The 19993-nt window shown below is 36.9% G+C and overlaps 1 protein-coding gene and 1 pseudogene across 1 annotated transcript in view; one reads left to right on the forward strand and one right to left on the reverse strand.

The window, feature by feature from the left end:
- AQR (aquarius intron-binding spliceosomal factor) overlaps window positions 1-19993 on the reverse strand; it is a 112565-nt gene that overhangs the window by 67355 nt on the left and 25217 nt on the right. The window contains exons 7-13 of the mRNA XM_024232417.3: window positions 18389-18457; window positions 17271-17371; window positions 15101-15177; window positions 10929-10993; window positions 8658-8774; window positions 6600-6713; window positions 3364-3467 (exon numbers count right to left, since the gene is read on the reverse strand). Coding sequence (XP_024088185.1) covers window positions 3364-3467; window positions 6600-6713; window positions 8658-8774; window positions 10929-10993; window positions 15101-15177; window positions 17271-17371; window positions 18389-18457 — 647 coding nt within the window. The remainder of the gene's footprint in view (window positions 1-3363; window positions 3468-6599; window positions 6714-8657; window positions 8775-10928; window positions 10994-15100; window positions 15178-17270; window positions 17372-18388; window positions 18458-19993) is intronic.
- LOC103892482 (large ribosomal subunit protein eL42-like) lies at window positions 19446-19797 on the forward strand (annotated as a pseudogene).

Raw genomic sequence — 19993 nt, forward strand, 5'->3', positions numbered from 1 at the left:
GCCTTGACACATTAGTCAAAACTCAACTAACCATATAGGTATGGTCTATTTCTGGACTCTATTCTATTCCATTGATCTATACATCTATCCATTTATCAATACCATAATGTCTTGATTACTATAGCTTTATAGCAAGTCTTGAAATTAGTAGAAATCTTCCAACTTTGTTCTGTTACAAAATGGTTTGGGTTATTATAGTTCCTTTGCCTTTCCATGTTATTTTTAAAATAAGTTTGTCAATTTCTATAAAATATCCTGCTAGAATTATGATTGGAATTAAAATATATCTATAGATAAATTTGGGAAGGATTTACACCTTGGGTCCTCTTATCCATAAGCAAGACCTAGCTTCTAATTTTTCAAATTAATTCATTTTAATTGTACAGACTTCCTTACATGGTTTCAGATTCTACTCTGAAACTAATTTTTAAAGAAACTACCACTTGTCAAGTTTTCATAGAGTATCAAAGGAGAACATTCCCAAATTATTTGATAAAGCTTATCAAAATACACTTCCCTCTGTGTAAGGCCAAATTTTCTTAATTTACTTCAACCAAAACAATATCTCACAACAAACTGAATCCAGAAGCAGATCTGCAAATCTGTCTTCAATTAAATCAGTCACAAAAGTGTAAAACAATGACACTCTTTTAATGGTGCATTTTTTTCATTGTGGAGAATATGTTTTTCATTAGCAATACATATGGCTAACATATAATAGATTTCAACCAATATACTTTTTTTTTTTTGAGACAGAGTCTCACTCTGTTGCCCAGGCTGGAGTACAGTGGCATGATCTTGGCTCACTGCAACCTCCGCCTCCCATGTTCAAGCCATTCACTTGCCCCAGCCTCCCAAGTAGCTGGGATTACAGGCGTGCACCACCACACGTGGCTAATTTTTGTATTTTTAGTAAGATGTGGTTTCACCATGTTTGCCAGCCTGGTCTTGAACTCCCGACCTCAGGTGATCCGCCCACCTCAGCCTCCCAAAGTGCTGGGATTATAGACATGAGCCACCACAGCCGGCCTCAATTGATATTTTTAAATGAATTAATAAATGTTTAAAATCTTTCCAGTTTTTATTTCCACTATAGTGAATATAATGAATATAAGACACATAAATGTTCTTTGGGATCCTCAATAATTTTTAAGGGTGTAAAGGAGTTCTATGGGCAAAAATAAATTCCCTAGATGAATTATGCAGCTAAGCTAAATGTAAAAAAAAAAAAAAAAAAAAAAAGGGAATAAAAGTATTTTTTAAATATAGGAAAACATTTTATAACCTTAGGGTGAAAAGGACTTCTACATAAAGCATCTAATATAGTTATTAAAAAGAATGACAGTTGTCATTAACAATTTAAAATATCTGTAATGACAAAAGATGTTACAAACAAAGTTAAACTGAGAGAAAATAAATGCAACACAAACTAGACAAAGGATTAGGATCAAAAATATTAAAAGTTCTTTAAAATCAGTAAGATGACAAGCAATGAAATGCAAAATAGCAAAGGAAAATAAGAAGGTTACAGAAGAAACGTAAATGGCCAAGAAAAAAACAGAAAAATGCTTAATTTCCCAAATAAGATCGGGGAAATGCAAAGTAAAATGAGATAAAAATAGCAAAAATTAAAGTCCAATTTACCCAGCATTAGTAAGGAGAAAAATAAATCCTCATGCACTGCTAGTTTAAGTGTAAATTGATACAGTCTTTTCTGAAGGAAATTTAGCAATATGTAACAAATTTTAAACACATGCCCGGTTTGAATCAGCCATTCTGCTTCTACGAATCAGTACGAAAAGGATGCTCATTGCAGAACTGTTTGTAAAAGCCAAAACTTAAAAATTAAAGATTCACCAATAGGAGGCCAGGCGCGGTGGCTCATGCCTGTAATCCCAGCTCTTTGGGAGGCCGAGGCAGGATCACCTGAGGTGAGGAGTTTGAGACCAGCCTGGCCAACATGGTGAAACCCCATCTCTACTAAAAATGCAAAAATTAGCTGGGCATGGTGGCGTGTGCCTGTAGTCCCAGCTATTCGGGAGGCTGAGGCAGGAGAATCACTTGAACCCAGGAGGCGGAGGTTGCAGTGAGCTGAGATCGCACCACTGCACTCCAGCCTGGGCAACAGAGCAAGACTCCGTCTCAAAAAAAACAACAAAAAAAAAGATTCACCAATAGGAGATTAACTTTTAAAAAAATAAGGCCGGGTGCGGTGGCTCACGCCTGCAATCCCAGCACTTTGGGAGGCGGAAGCGGGCGCATCACGAGGTCAGGCGATCGAGACCATCTTGGCTAACACGGTGAAACCCCGTCTCTACTAAAAATACAAAAAATTAGCTGGGCGCGGTGGCGGGCGCCTGTAGTCCCAGCTACTCAGCAAGCTGAGGCAGGAGAATGGCGTGAACCCAGGAGGTGGAGCTTGCAGTGAGCCGAGATAGCGCCACTGCAGTCCAGCCTGGGCGAAAGAGCAAGACTCTGTCTCAAAAAAAAAAAAAATTAAATCAAATTAAATTAAAAAATAAAAAAATAGTATGCTGGTCCTGTTTAATGGAACTCTATGTAGTTATTTAAAAGAATGAAATGAATCTATGTGTTATTAATTACATTAAATCCTCATATGAGAATGAACAACCAAACCAACCTCAGTTTATTACATTTTAAACAGTCAAGGAACTAAATAAAATTTCTCCCAAGAGCTGGGAGATGATACAGTATAGTAGTTAAAAGTTAGGGCTTGGAAATCACACTATCTGGGTTTAAATTGTATCTCTGCCACTTACTTGCTGTGTAACCTAGGCAAATTACTTAACTATTCTATGCCTCAGATACCTTATATGTAAAATGGTACCTACTTCTAGCATGAATGTTTTCAGAGTTGTTTACACACTTAACAGAATGTCTATCACATAGTAAATAAATGTATGCCATTATTATTACTATTTCAAAAGGGTATATTAGCAGATAGCTAAGTGCCAGAGGATATTACTAATTTTATACATTTTAAACATGCAAAAATTTCCCTAAGTCACACCTCTAATATCAAACATAATGAATCCTTATTGGTTTTTGTTGTATGTCGTTTATGACTGATGAGATTGACCAGCTTTATATTCTACTCTAAGAAAAATTCAAGATCGAACAAAATTGTATACGTCATAAAAAATAGAAACTTTACCAAACATGGATAAGTGACAAAGACACCAAACTGCTGGAGAGAAGCACTAGTTGTAGACGTCAATGAAGAGTGAAATAACAAGTAATATTACCTAAAGTACTGCAAAATGATTAAAAGCAATAAAGAAAAGTAAAATTGAGGGAGCATGATACAAAAAAAGAATATATACTTTTTTCACGTTGTCTTACCTAAGAGGTCCAAATAACTTGACCAAGGACTCCCGAGTATCTACTTCTGCCACATTTGAGAGGGCAAAATCATAGAGTTCAGGAAAATGTGCAAAAGCAGCTCTCTAGAAAATAATGGCAAAAAATATTAATAATTAATGTCTACATATTAATATAAACATCTACTATTTAAGAATGAAAATATTTTATAAAAATATTAACACATTTCTTTCTTATATGCTTCTTTTATGTGACCTCTACCTTAATCAGACAGAAGCATATAATAAAAAGAGAAAAAACAACAACTGTCATAGCAGAAATGTAAAAAACATAAAGTTGGCGTTCAGCTTTTGACATCTAAAAGGATTTTCAATATATACGAAAATAGCCACAAAGGCTAGCTTTATTGATAGAAGAGGAGCAAAAAACAAATACACACTTGATTATCAAGAACTGGTCTAACAAGACAAAAAGTAAGTCCCAAGGGAAACTCTGGCTGTAGAGAGAACTTGAAGGAGAGACCAAAAACCTTATGCTTGTGCCTTGCTTTTGTTTGGAACTCTGGGAAAAGACCTCACAGGGTAGCATTCTCAACCAACATAGGGTAAGCTGTAAGAAAATAGAAATAGTAGTATTGCAACAGAGTGACTGAGATAATATCCCTAGTCTTCCTTGGGATTTAACAACAGAGTGATTGAAATAATATCCTTCGTCTTCCTCGATGCCCATGTGGCACAGAAAAGATATGGAAGTTTTCATGTGTTCCAGGGTGGATGACACAGAAGGTTGCCAAGGTTGCCATGAGTGAGCTTGCCATGGGATTATGAGATTACTGCACACAATGGCAAAATGACTCCGCAACCCAAGCATGAGAATGAACTGTGTAAACAAGGAAATAAACAAGTCAGTCCTCAGGGGAATGCTAGTACCATCAAGCAAAGTTGGGGCCTCCTCAACAGGGGAAATAGCCAAGTTCCTTGGAAGCAATAATGATGCCTTGCCTATGTCAATACAATAGACCACATGCCACACCAGCTGTGGTTATTTCAAGGGCAGAGACGGGACAAAAACAATAATGCTCTGAAAAAAGCAGGAAAAGACATCTGAGTTAATCCCTCTTCCGAAACAATAAGGCTATTTTGGTGTCTCCACATACCTAGTAGGAAAGAAGAAAAACAGAGATTTTTTTTTCGATTTTTACACCATTATTTATTTATTTTTTCTTCTAAAAAAAAAAAAAACGGGATACATGTGGAAATGTGCAGGTTTGTTACATAGGTATACATGTGCCATGGTGGTTTGCTGCACCTATTGACCTGTCCTCTAAGTTCCCTCCCCTCAACCCCCAACCCCAACAGGTCCTGGTGTGTGTTGTTCCCCTCTCTGTGTCCATGTGTTCTCAATGTTCAGCTCCTGCTTATGAGTGAGAACATGCGGTGTTTGGTTTTTTTGTTCCTGTGTTAGTTTGCTGAGGATGATGACTTCCAGCTTCATCCATGTCCCCACAAAGGACATGATCTCATTCCTTTTGATGGCTGCATAGTATTCCATAGTGTATATGTGCCACATTTTCTTTATCCAGTCTATCATTGATGGGGATTTGGGTTGGTTCCATGTCTTTAATATTATAAACAGTGCTGCAATAAACATACATGTGCATGTGTCTTTATAGTAGAATGATTTATATTCTTTTGGGTATATACCCAGTAATGGGATTGCTGGGTCAAATGGTATTTCTCATTCTAGATCCTTGAGGGATCACCATACTGTCTTCCACAATGGTTGAACTAATTGACATTCCCACCAACAGTGTAAAAGCATTCCTATTTCTCTGCAGCCTTGCCAGCATCTATTGTTTCCAGAGTTTTTAATAATTGCCATTCTGACTGGTGTGAGATGGTATGGTATCTCATTGTGGTTTTGATTTGCATTTTTCTGATGATCAGTGATGTTGAGTTTTTCTTCATATGTTCGTTGGCCACATAAATGTCTTCTTTTGAGAAGTGGCTGTTCAGATCCATTGCCCACTTTTTGATGGGGTTGTTTTTTCTTGTAAACATGTTTAAGTTCCTTATAAATTCTGGATATTAGACCTTTGTTAGATGGGTAGATCGCAAAAATTTTCTCCCATTCTGTAGGTTGCCTGTTCACTCTGATGACAGTTTCTTCTGCTGTGCAGAAGCTCTTTAGTTTAATTAGATCCCATTTGTCAATTTTGGCTTTTGTTGCAATTGCTTTTGGCGTTTTTGTCATAAAGTCTTTGCCCATGCCTATGTCCTGAATGGTATCGCCTAGGTTTTCCTCTAGCGTTTTTATGGTTTTGGGTTTTACTTTTAAGTCTTTAATCCACCTTGAGTTAATTTTTGTATATGCTATAAGGAAGGGGTCCAGTTTCACTTTTCTGCATGTGGCTAGCTAGTTTTCCCAGCACCATTTACTGAATAGGAGATCCTTTCCCCATTGCTTTTGTCAGGTTTGTCAAAGATCAGATGGTTGCAGATGTGTGGTGTTATTTTTGAGGTCTCTGTTCTGCTCCATTGGTCTATATGTCTGTTTTTGGTACCAGTACCAAGCTGTTTTGGTTACTGTAGCCTTGTAGTATAGTTTGAAGTCAGGTAGCATGATGCCTCCAGCTTTGGAGAAGAGAGATCTCTTAAGAGATAGCTAACTTGATTACAAAAGAGTTTGAACTGAATCTTTACCCCCAACAAAAGACTCTTTAAAACAGAAATAGCTGGATTACTTTAAACAGAAATAGCTGGATTACTTTAAACTGACAAATAAAACTTTTCTGCCATCAAAGAAACTGGAGCTCAAGAACAAGATAAGATCAGCAATAGAAAACAAGTGAAGATACTTTTTTGGGCGTATCTGAACTACATTGGTAAATTTCAGTCCCATCATATGTGTTCATCTTAAAAATGTGCAAAATGGTTACACACCCCCTGCCATATGTTGAAATACTCTTTAATAAAATAAAACTGACAGCAGAGCTAATATTTAAATCCACCAAACTGGCCCAGTAACTAACATTTCTGAGTAGCAAATATCAGTATATTGATTCACAGAATTTAGACAGGTTATAAAAGAAAGTCTTATTTTTCAAGAATTCATCGGAAAAAGAAATGTTAAAAATGTTGAATATAAAAACACTATTAAATTAACATCGTTTTCAATCTGTACCTATACAAAACCTACACTGTAGTATGATAAAACCTTATGGAGCATACATAAAGTCTATAATGTATTTTAATTACCTGTAAAGAAGTAATTCTATCATAGTGAATTGTGGTCATCTCATTCTCTGTCAGAGCATTTCCAGTTTGGTCATTAATTTCAAAACCAGTATAGAATTTAAGCATATCCAAAAGCTGAAGAAACACATTTAAATGTATAAATCATATGAACATAAGGGCAAGAAAGCACAATACTGTTTAAAATAATAAACAGGTTCATACAGTTTCTCAGAGGTGCTGAAAAACTCAGGAATGTAAACATTACAAAAAAGATTTTAGAACATATCCAACTAAAAATGTTTTAGTTACATGAAAATAAAGTATGTGAATAAATTGTTAAGTCTATTTCATATACATGGTCTACTTCTGCAAAGAAAAACTTATACTGCAATCCCAATACCTAAGAGAAATTAAGGAGGTAATCTAAAGAAGCCCAGCATTTTAATGAAACAAACAAACAAAATCTATCTTATCTATCTACATCACTGAAAACTTACAAAGCTATAGCACAAGAGGGAACTCCTGAGGTCTCTTACTACAGGTTTTGCAATTCATAATTGGAGATACTTTTTTATATGCCACTTCTTTTTTTTTTTTTTTTTTTTTTCCTGAGATGGAGTCTCGCTCTGTCACCCAGGCTGGAGTGCAGTGGTGCGATCTCGGCTCACTGCAAGCTCCACCTCCCGGGTTCACGCCATTCTCCTGCCTCAGCCTCCCGAGTAGCTGGGACCACAGGCGCCCGCCACCATGCCTGGCTAATTTTTTGTATTTTTAGTAGAGACGGGGTTTCACCATGTTAGCCAGAATGGTCTCGATCTCCTGACCTCATGATCCGCCCGCCTCGGCCTCCCAAAGTGCTGGGATTACAGGCGTGAGCCACCGCACCCAGCTGTGCTGCTTCTTTTACGGAAAAACACTAAGATAGGGAAAGCTAAGTTATTCTTTTTTCTCCATGGCCATCAAAGTCCTTTGGCTTAGTTTCTCTTGCTAACGAGGCTCTGATGTCTCCCCTGTAGCAGCAGCATCAAAGAGCCTACTGGCTGCACTCACCCCAAATCTTTATTATTTTTCGATCTAATCTATGGCAGATCAGATATTAAGATTTTAATATATTTTAATATATGTGGCAAATCACTAGATAGAAATTTAAAAAGAGAATAAGAGGAATGCTCCCAGATATAAAAGAACAAAGGGGATATGTAAACACATACCAAAATTGTATCTCTAACTATGATCTCATTGAAAGATAGCATTAGAAGTTTGTTAAAAATGATTTCTTCTGCTGGGTGCAGTGGTTTACGCCTGTAATCCTAGCATTTTGGGAGGCCGAGGTGGGCAAATTGCCTTAGTTCAGGAGTGTGAGACCACCTGGGCAACATGGTGAGACCCTGTCTCTACTAAAAATACAAAACATTACCCGGGCGTGGTGGTGCATGCCTGTAATTCCAGCTACTGGGGAGACTGAGGCAGGAGAATCACTTGAACCCAGGAGGCGGAGGTTGCAGTGAGCCAAGATCATGCCACTGCCACTGCACTCCAGCCCGGGTGACAGAGCGAACTGTGTCTCCATAAACAAAACAAAACAAAACAAAACAAAAAAAGAAATGCTTTCTTCTGCATGACATAACAGGAAATGTAAAATACTGTGTCTTCCTACCCAAGACAACAAAGTTAAGTGCATTTGCAGCTTCCTTATTCAAGGCAGCATGTATACTTCTACATGATCAACGATCTGTCACCATCATCTTATAGAAAGAGTCATAGTATTGGGGTCTAGTTCATTTAAAATTAATGCTCATCAGCTACTATATTTCACATAAAATCAAAACTTGTGAACATGTGTGACTGTATTCCCCAAATCATAATTTAGTCCAATAATAAAAATCATACATAATTAACAAAAAGTTATATAATTACTAGAGGCAACCTATATAAGAATACATTCATTTTATATATTAAGACATGACTTCAAAATAACTAGGAATTTGTGTTATGCCCTGATACTCCTAGTTGTGTGGCAAAGAAAAGAGCAATTTAGAAAGTAAAACAATAAATACGTTCAGATACATCAATATTCACCTGGGAAAAAAGATGGCCATCCTCTTCTCTATGAACAAGATTGGAAAGGTAACAGTGAACCAGAAGGTGGGAGTCATCCAGGATGGTATTAAACCAGCGCCTTGTGGGTAGCAGGGCCTGGGAAAAACAAACATCATAACAGTAAGTTTGCATCTATTCTCCACAGTTAGAAGTGAAATCTACTGATATTTAACTCACAAGTATTAATCACATACAAGGTACCCTCCAACCTTCCAATAGACACACTGTATACAATGCAAGAGGTCCCGTTCATGCTGTAAACAAACCCAGTGGCAATGTTTTTGGTTTTAAAAACAAGAATGATGATAAAAGAACTTTTAAGATAAAATTGAAAATAAAGGCCGGGCACGGTGGCTCATGCCTATAATCCCAGCACTTTGGGAGGCCGTGGCGTGGACGGTGGATCACCTGAGGTCAGGAGTTCAAGATTAGCCTGGCCAACAGGGCAAAACCCTATCTCTACTAAGAATACAAAAACTAGCTGGGTGTGGTGACGGGTGCCTGTAATCCCAGCTACTCGGGAGGCTGAGGCAGGGAGAACTGCTTGAACCCAGGAGGCAGAGGTTGTCTTGAACCAAGATCGTGCCACTGCACTCAAGCCTGGACGACAGAGCAAGACTCTGTCTCAGAAAAAAAAAAAAAAAAAGAAAGAAAGAAAATCTAGCACTAAAGGAATCTCACAGATCATCGTGGCCAGTAGTTTTCCAATAAAATCCTACGTAAAATCCCAATATATACCGTGTGTAAGTTTAAAAGTGGAGTTGCTCTGAGAAAAAAGGAAGTACAAATCCCTACGTGGAGACTCCTGTCTTTGTTTCCTCTCCTCATGTTCCCCTACACTATAGCTTGAAAAACACTAATTAATCAAATATCCTCATTTTATAGATGAAGTTATTGAGATCCTCAGAAGTTAGAAGTTAGTTACCGGCAGCGCTAGAATTTGAAAGATCTCATCAATGACTGCTAGTCCAATATGCTAATACTCATATCAAAAAACCACCTTACTTCTCCAGACAAGGAACAGATATTCTTTCAATTTCTCACATTAATGAGAGAAAGGAAAGGAAATCAATTCAATCTGAACTACCCCAATTCTGTATCTGAATTTGTCAGCAAATCCTGCACCTAAGAGTATGAAATCTTTTTTTTTTTTTTTAAGAATCTTCATTTTAAAAAATTGAACACAGCAGCTATATTTTTCTTCACAAACATTGGGCACATTTAGAAAAGTGAGATTATTTAAAGAGACAATTATAAACCCATGACTTCATCCACTACAGAAAACTCTGTATGAGGGGTATTGAAGTATGACACAAAATGAATTGCCACTGCTGGACTCATGTTTAATAACTATACTATGTAATGTTTTTTCTACAAACTACGGCCCATGATAGATGAGTCAGTTATTTGAAAACCTGAAGGGCCAACTAACTACTCGTGACTTCCTTCTCTAAGTGACACTTTGAAACATGTACAAAGTAAAACCAGTTTGAGGTGATGAAGAAATACTTCATATAGACCAGGCACGGTGGCTCACACCTATAATCCCAAGCAATCCTCCCACTTAGGAGGCCAAGGTGGAAGGACTGCTTGAGCCCAGGAGTTCAAGACCAACCTGGGAAATATGGTGAAACCCCGTCTCCACAAAACACACAAAAATTAGCCGGGCGTGGTGGTGCCCAACTGTAGTCTCAGCTGCTCAGGGGTCTGAGGTGGATCAGGAGGATCACTTGAGGCCTGGGAGGCAGAGGCTGCAGTGAGCCGAGACAGTGCCACTGCATTCTAGCCTTGGTGACAGAGAAAGACCCCATCTCAAAGAAAAGGAAAGAAAAGAAAAGGGAAAAGAAAAAGAATTTTTCTTTTCTTATTTATTAATGTATTTTTATGGTATTTTATTGTATTGTATATTAATTTTTTATTAATGCATAATCTATATTAATGTACATTAATAAATATTGTATACAATAATATATTATACAATACATGGGCGCCCAATATGTATTGTATTATTATATAATACATATGTATATAATAAATATATACATATTTACCTTTAATATATTTTAATTAGAGAGAAAGGAAATATATACCTTTCCTTTCTCTCAATGTGAGAAATTGAAATATATAATAAATACATACATATGTATTGAAAAGAAAAGGAAAAGAAAAAAATACTTCACATATAGTCATATGCTTAATCTTAGACCCCCTAATGATTATATAACAAAAAAGTCACTGTAGATTTCTTACCTCTAGATCAATCATAAGTTCAATGAATCTTTCACAGTAATGAACTTTGTCCATAGTGACTGGTTCTAGACATAAGAGAGAAAGCATGATGGAATTTTCTTACTAGGCCATTTTGCATGCTGTTTCTCAAAACTGGCAGTTATTTAATAACTTAAATAAAGTCATTTGTCTTTTATTCATCAGAATTGGACTATGATTTAGAATGAGGATCTCACATATATATTTTTTTAAGGAAGGCCTTACCCTGATACTTAGCTCTACAAATATGAGAAACTAAAAAATCTAGCTTGGGTCAGAAGCACATTTTAAAAATCAGGTTTGCAAAGATATTTTAAAAGTATTAACCTTTAAAAATCTGTATTAAATTAGATTTTGAAAAAACTTAGAGATACAAAAACTAGAAGGCAGTTTTATATCAGTTTTTGCTCCACTTTCTTATTGTCTTTACATTCTAAACTTCTGAGAGTTTTCTCGTATGTATAAACACACACACATACGTATATGTACACACACATACCTTTAAAGTGCACTGAAAACTAATTAGAGAGGTAATTTTTATGATTTTTTTCCACTGTACATGTATTACTTTAACATTAGAATGCCAATGACACAAAGAACAATACAAATACCTTTTAAATCACTAGCTTATTACATACTATTTATGAGCATAATATACTATTTTTACAAACATTTATTTTTGTTTTTAAATAATTACAACCTTGGGGCATGAAATATTTTCAGAGTACAAGCTTTTTTTCTAATGCCAGGAAATGGTCTACCATTTTACCAACTAAAACCATCCTGTCAAGTTGGTTTCAATTAAAACAAAGATAATTTTAGGTTTCCTGTTGCTACTTAGTTTAAAGACTTGCAGCAGTGACTAACACCCAGTGCTAGACCTATAGAAGGCATCCTACAAATGCTTACATAAAAATCCATTTATTTATTTGTAGTGTACAGGAAAACAGAAAGCTTAATGTAAAGCAAGAAATGTGAATACTTTTGTGATTAATATATACAGAAATGTTAACTGAAACTTTTTCAGTTAGCATATGCCCATAATCCAAACCCTGAAATAACAGAAGTATAGAAATTATTAGCTGGAAAAGACCTTTGAGAGCATCTATTCTAGATCTTCATTTTCCAGGTAGAGAAACATGATCAGAGAAAATGACCTGATAAAGGTGTAAAGCTAGAATGGTTGGTCAGAACTGGAACCCAGGTTTTCTGAGACATACATATACAGTTATTTAAAATAACAATTTAAAGGAGCAATTTTTAAATTAAATCCATTCAAACCAACCTTTTGTTGCTATCTTTTGTTCTTGTTTTTTCCCAAACTAAAAGAATGAGCAAATTCTGAATTCTGTATCTTTATTTACATCTTGGGAAATTACTGGAAATGGCCTATTTAAAATTAGAAAACAATGAATGGTGCTCTGGTGACTAAAGTTGCATGTTTTTTTATGATAGCTGGTCCTACTGGGCATGTTGCCTGAGGTAGAAACCTTGCTATCCCAATTTCAGACACAAATATATCCTTATCATTTGTCTCAGCTATACTGTTAACTTTTTTTCCCTTCTAACAGCAATCTTAACATCTCAGACTATCCTACACAGATTTCCAACAACTCATCTGGGCATTCCGTTTTTAATGACCCTATTTTAAAAAGGAAACTACAGTCCTTCTTAAAATCTTTAAAAAATTAGCCTTCTGTTTCCTAACTACATAATCCATCTATCTTCATACTCATTCTGAACTGGCAAATTACTGTCATCATCCTGTTAGTTCCTTTGCCAGCAAGCTGACAAATTTTGATAAAAACTCAAGATTAAGAAATGATGTTTTCTGGCCAGGCGCAGTGGCTCACACCTGAAATCCCAGCACTTTGGGAGGCCGAGGAGGGTGGATCACTTGAGGTCAGGAGTTCAAGACCAGCCTGGCCAACATGGTGAAACCCCATCTCTACTAAGAATACAAAAATTAGCCGAGTATGGTGGTGAGCACCTGTAGTACCAGCTACTTGGGAGGCTGAGGCAGGAGAATCACTTGGACCCAGGAGGCAGATGTTGCAGTGAGCTGAGATTGCGCCACTGCACTCCAGCCTGGGAGACAAAATGAGACTCCATCTTTAAAAAAAAAAAAAAAAAAAAAAAAAAGTTGTTTTCTGACAGTATATAAACAATAGCGTCAACAGCAAGTGGTTTATAGGCTGTTAAATTACTGCAGGCCCTATGTTCTTGTTTTTGAAACCTAGATGACCCTAGATAAACATTCCATAGTTAGAGATATCAATTTTTATTACAGACATTAGTTCTACAGACATTAGTAGCTCAAAGCGCTCAATGTTATTCTTTGTGCCAAGAAAACCCAATCTTAGTCCTCTTTCCAGGTTTGAAGGCACTTAGTGGAAAGATTTAGATATACTAACATTAAGAGACTTAAGATTATAAGCATAAAACGTTTTCTTTCTTTATTGTTTTTTTTTGAGACGGAGTCTCGTTCTGTCACCCAGGCTGGAGTGCAGTGGCGCGATCTCAGCTCACTGCAAGCTCCACCTCCTGGGTTCACACCATTCTCCTGCCTCAGCCTCCCGAGTAGCTGGGACTACAGGCACCCGCCACTGCGCCCGGCTAATTTTTTGTCTTTTTAGTAGAAACGGGGTTTCACTGTGGTCTCGATCTCCTGACCTCGTGATCCACACGCCTCAGCCTCCCAAAGTGCTGGGATTACAGGCATGAGCCACTGCACCCGGCCAAAACGTTTTCTTTATACTAATGCTAGTAGTAGTACTGAGCCCCAAATCAGATACAACTGATTTACAGCATTGGTCAACTCTTCACTGAATTAATTGTAGCTATGATTTTCAATTCTAAAATATTACTTGGAGGGTCAGCATTTATAACTCATTCCATTGTATTTTTTTAAAAGCTGTACTTTCTGATGCAAAAATATAGATACGGTATACCTATAGAGCTGTTCTTAGATTATATTCCATTTAAAAATATTAAACAATTGGCCGAGCGTGGTGGCTCACGCCTGTAATCCCAGCGCTTTGGGAGGCCGAGGCAGGTGGATTACCTGAGGTCAGGAGTTCAAGACCAGCCTGGCCAACATGGTAAAACCCCGTCTCTACTAAAAATACAAAAATTAGCTGGGTGGGGTGGCACACGCCTATAACTCCAGCCACTCAGGAGGCTGAGGCAGGAGAATTGCTTGAGCCCAGGAGACGGAGGTTGCAGTGAGCCAAGATTGTGCCACTGCGCTCCAGCCTGGCTGACAGAGTGAGACACTGTCTCAAAATAATAATAATAATAATAATTAAACAATTATATTTTAATTATATTTTATAATTTAATATAGTATATACTCTATATAGTATATACTTACTTTTTAAATCAATAAATGGAGCTATGATGGAGGAAAATCCTTCTATTTAGTCTTTTAGCTCATATCTCAGTAATATTTCTCCTTTTTTCCTCCAACAGTATCAACAGGACTTAAAAACACTATTCAGCACCATATTATAAATAACATGCAAATATGGTCTGCAATTTTCCTCTTCACAACTGTATCTCAGCACCTTAGACAGGACCTAGATCTAGTAATTAGGTGATAAAAATATTTGCTACATAAAGGAATATTTCAATAACCACACTGGTGCCTTTAAAATAACCCTTAGGCCAGGTGCGGTGGCTCACGCCTGTAATCCCAGCACTTTGAGAGGCTGAGGTGGATGGATCACTTGAGGTCAGGAGTTCGAGACGAGCCTGGCCAACATGGAGAAACCCTATCTCTACCAAAAATACAAAACTAATTGGGCATGGTGGCGCATCCCTGTAATCCCAGCTACTTGGGAGGCTGAGGCAGGAGAATCACTGGAACCCTGGTGGGGGAGGTTGCAGTGAGCCGAGATCATGCCATTGCACTCCAGCCTGGGTGACAGAGCAAGACTCTGTCTCAAAAAATAAGTAAAATAAAATAAAATAACCCTTAAAGGCAGTCCCAATACTCACACTGGTAATATATTTAAAAAGGAGAGGACATACACTTTGCCAATACAATTTAAAATCATTCCAAGAACAGTTTTTAGATTAGAGATGAGTAAATACCATAGGGGCAGCTATACGATAATTTCACAGATGCACTGAGTAAAAAAGAAGATAGTTACCGGAAAGTGGGACTGATTTCAGCACAGAGATAAACTTCTGGATGAGTTGTGAAAGAAATCTCCTCTCTTGATATGCCCTAAAATCAGAAAGAACATTGACCAATTATTTTTGAAAACTAGTCATTTCAAAAGTAAATTTTAAATGTTGACCACGGCTTTCCAATGCTGTTCAACTGTTCATTTCTTTGTGAAGCTGGGACTATAACTTGAATATACAGCTTCTTTCTATGTAAATACAGTGCTATATGAAGAAAAGGAGAGTCACATTACTGACCTAATAAGCCACCTAAGCAAGCACCTCCTTCTCTTACCGTGAACGTTTTCTTTTTTCAGCATTTTTTTTTTTATTTTTTGAGGTGGAATCTCGCTCTGTTGCCCAGGCTGGAGTGCAGTGGCACGATTTCAGCTCACTGCAACCTCTGCCTCCCGGGTTCAAGCAATTCTCTTGCCTCAGCCTCTCGAGTAGCTGGGATGACAGGCGCCTGCCACCATGCCTGGCTAATTTTTGTATTTTCAGTAGAGATGGGGTTCCACCATCTTGGCCAGGCTGGTCTTGAGCTCCTGACCTTGTGATCCACCCGCCTCAGCCTCCCAAAGTGCTGGGATTACAGGCGTGAGCCATGGCGCCCAGCCTGAGCCACAGCTCCCAGCCAAACATTTTCATTTGTGATTTACAAGTCAGATGGAGAAAGAAGTTTCAAAATTCCATTTATAGTCTGCCCTTACCATTAAAAATCTCACATTTAATGTAGTTAAAATGAGATGAACAATACTATATTTTAACGTTTAAGTATTAAGTATAATAGAGTATTACAATAGCTAAAGATCAAATGTTTAAAAAATAATTTTCTATTCATTATTACTTTAAGATATATCCATTAATGAACAGACATGTATCAAGTATTGTATAGCTGTAAATGCGTGTAACCGTCCTGCTGGAAATACAAAGAAGGGGAATGGCTAAAATCTACTTGCAATAACAAGTCATATATTATAAACACAATGAGTAATACATGCCAGTATGCGATTAATAAAACTGCCTTACATTAATTAAGCACGCATTTTGCCAGGATCTGAGCTATGCTAAACACTTCACATCTTATTTAATATTGATAACAGTCCTCGGAAATGGGTACTATTGTCCAGATTTCACAATGAGGCTTAGAGGTGAAGTAACTTGCCCAAAGTCATATAGCAATTGAGTGTGGAATCTAGCTAAGTCTGATTGTAGAACCTACGTCCTCAACTACTATACATATCCCAATCATTACATAAACAGCTGGTGTTTCAAAAAAAATCGTAGAGCATGTGGTCTAGGAGTTCAGATGAAAGCACTATGATCTAAAGTAGTTGGTCTGGAAGAGTGTTTATATGGTTAATATTCAATTAAGTGTAGTGAAGAGGAAAGGGACTTAGGAAAGAAATGCTAAAGAAACGATGACTAGAGTAGTCCAGTGATTTGCAAGAGTCACAAGAAACAGCTGCAAGCTTCTGAAAGCCTTGTAAGAAGTTTAGAGTTAGGCTGGGCGCGGTGGCTCATGCCTGTAATCTCAGCACTTTAGGAGGCCGAGGCAGGAGGATCACCTGAGGTCGGGAGTTCGAGACCAGCCTGACCAACATGGAGAAACCCCGTCTCTACTAAAAATACAAAATTAGCCGGGCGTGGTGGCGCATGCCTGTAATCCCTGCTACTCAGAGGCTGTGGCAAGAGAAATCGCTTGAATCCGGGAGGTGGAGGTTGCGGTGAGCCACGGTCGCACTATTGCACTCCAGCCTGGGCAACCAGAGCGAAACTCCATCTCAAAAAAATAAAAAAAGAGTGAAGGAGTAAGAAAAAGAAAGAAAAGTTATATTAATAGCCTGAAGATAGTGCAGAAAATTGAGAACCATCCATGAGGGACACGGACAATAGGCAGGGAGAAAAACAGTGGGTCAACTATATATACTTAGCAGCACAGAAAGAAGGAAAAGAAGAAAAGCATGATGCTCTGGCTTCTGCTTTAGATCTCTGTGAAAAATATTCTTAATGACAGTCTAGGTAAAAGCACTTATTATAATAATTTATTTGTGCTCAGCACTATATAAAGGGAAACAACAAACCAGTCAACATCATCTAAGGTCCACAATCCAGCATAATAAGACAACATGAAATGAAGCTCTGCCAACATACTGTTCTCTTGCTTCTGGATCCATCTTTTCATCATTCTTTTTAATCAAGTTCCAGAATTTTCTTAGCTTAGGTGTCTTTTTTAATTCTAATTCCAATCGTGCCTGAAGAAGAGATGTGTTATTAAATTACCAGTAACCTCAAAGTTTACAAGGATAAGGATTAGATCAACTATTTGCTAGTTTTCTAATATATGAGTACAAAATAGAGCAATTCGATAAAACCTGAAAATAACATGACAAACCCTGAAAATTAAGAAGTGAATAACGATATTTTTAAAAATTATTCAACTCTAGCTCTTCTTAATAAAAATACAAATCAAGATTGTACGCTCAATAATCAATTAATTTTTTTATTTCAAAACTTAGAGCTAAGTCTGAAAAATACATGCATCAACACTTCGCATAATCACTGAGGTTTGAAAAATATGAGTCTGAAACAATACACAAAAAACAGCAATCACAAGTAAATAAGGAAATGTCCACATCAGCATATTCTCTCTTACGGCACTTGCCACTTTTTAACTTAGTATTAATTATTTATACGTGCCTTATGTTTTCATCCCCATCAACTGGTGCTTATGAATGAGTCTGCATATCTGAGTATATGCAGAAACACCCATGTGCAGGAAATGAAATTCTGAATAAAGCATTACACTGAAATCTGATAGTTTTAACTAAACTACCTAAGATGTATTAATTTGGCTTTGGTACCTGCACATATTACCTAATAAAGACTTTATGGAAAAATGGAAGTCATTAATATCAGGTATGATCCAGATCTTCTCCTACAGCTATATATATACTCTAATCAAGGAAAAAAAAATTTAAGTCTACATTTAGTCTCATCAATACTTTGCTAAATTAACCCCCTTTCTCTATAAGCTCAATAGATACTACCTTATTCATTTTATATTACTAAAATTAAGTTAAACATCGAATGCACATAAAAACTTTAAAATAAAAACTATATCTATGAAAAGTTAATGCAAAGTGGCTTTTCTAAGAAAAGGGGTATTTAGCTACCAGTTGTATATCCAGATTAAGGCTATAGACTCTAAAACCACATGTTCTACTTATTATAACACATACATTCATAAGACTCTGAAATTAGAGACTTACCGGCTGTAAGCCCATCCACATTGGGAGGGAGATAAGCTGCTGTACTTGACTTCGTATCAAGTCTACCTCCTGTTTAGGGCATGAAGAAAACAAGTTTATAAACATACAAGCATTTCTACCTAAGTCTTTACATAAGAAGTATACTGGCTTTTTAAGTCCTGGAGGGAAAACATGCCACAAATATGTTCAAATTAATATTTTAATATTAAGAAGTTCGATGCTTTAAAAAAGTCTCCATCCTTATTATTTACAGATTTTGTATTTGCAAATTCATATACTAACAAAAATGTATTTGTAACCCCAAAATCAACACCCCATGTGCTTTCACAGTCATCCAGATGGCCCAAACAAAAATCTGAGTTGCCTGATGTGCACATTCTCAGGTGAGACTGAGCTGACGCTCTGCTTCATTCTCAGCTCTCATACTATAAGAAACAAGTATCCTTTTTGTGGTCTATTGAGTACTATTTTTTTTGGCATGTTTGTGCTTTTTGATGATTTTGCTGTTTAAAATGGCAACAAGCCCAAGGCTGAAGTGCTGTCTGATATTCATGGGTGCAAGAAGGCTGTGATATGTCTTACAGAGTAAATACGTATGTTAGATAAGCTTCGTTCAGGCATAATTACAGTGCTGTTGGCAGTGAGTTCATGGTTAATGAATCAACAATATACAATAAATAAGCTGTCTTTAAATAGAAACACTCATAAAATAAGGCTATGTATTGATAGTTTGTAAAATGTCATGACCAAGGCTTGCAGGAACCTAACCCTGTATTTACCCAAGAAGTAATGGTTCAGTATTAGCTCATTCAGTGTTCATAGCTACTTTATAAAATAAACATAACTACCTCAAATAGGAATTGACTGCATATTTTAAAAGATAAAGCATTTCAATAATAAACTAGTTTGGTAAGTTGGTTAAAACTATCACCAAATTACTAATACTAATAAAATCTTGTTTCTGTTTAGTTTCTGAGTAAAAAAACACATCTATTTATATTTCTATTTGTTCTGTTTAGTTTAATCAATGTTAAAGAGGCTTTCCGTGCTAATAACGCTCATGCAAGCATGGTTAACGTCCCTAAAACCCATCGGACTTTCTGTAAGAAGTGTGGCAAGCACCAACCCCATAAAGTGACACAGTACAAGAAGGGCAAGGATTCTCTGTATGCCCAGGGAAAGCGGCGTTATGACAGAAGCAGAGTGGCTATGGTGGGCAAACTAAGCCGATTTTCCGGAAAAAGGCTAAAACTACAAAGAAGATTGTGCTAAGGCTTGAGTGCACTGAGCCCAACTGTAGATCTAAGAGAATGCTGGCTATTAAAAGATGCAAGCATTTTGAACTGGGAGGAGATAAGAGAAAGGGCCAAGTGATCCAGTTCTAAGTGTCATCTTTTATTATGAAGACAATAAAATCTTGAGTTTATGTTCAAAAGAAAATAAATAAATAAATAAAATAAATGTTAAAGAGATAACAGTGGTATCCAGTGCAGACATCATAAATCTTTTTTTATGCCTTTAAAAGATCCATGTGAGACAGTACATGGAAACAGGTAATAACCATCCATCTATTAACACTCAGTCTTCAGAATAAGAAAGAACTCC

The sequence above is a fragment of the Pongo abelii genome, chromosome 16, assembly GCF_028885655.2.
Source record: "Pongo abelii isolate AG06213 chromosome 16, NHGRI_mPonAbe1-v2.0_pri, whole genome shotgun sequence".
Lineage (NCBI taxonomy): Eukaryota > Metazoa > Chordata > Mammalia > Primates > Hominidae > Pongo > Pongo abelii.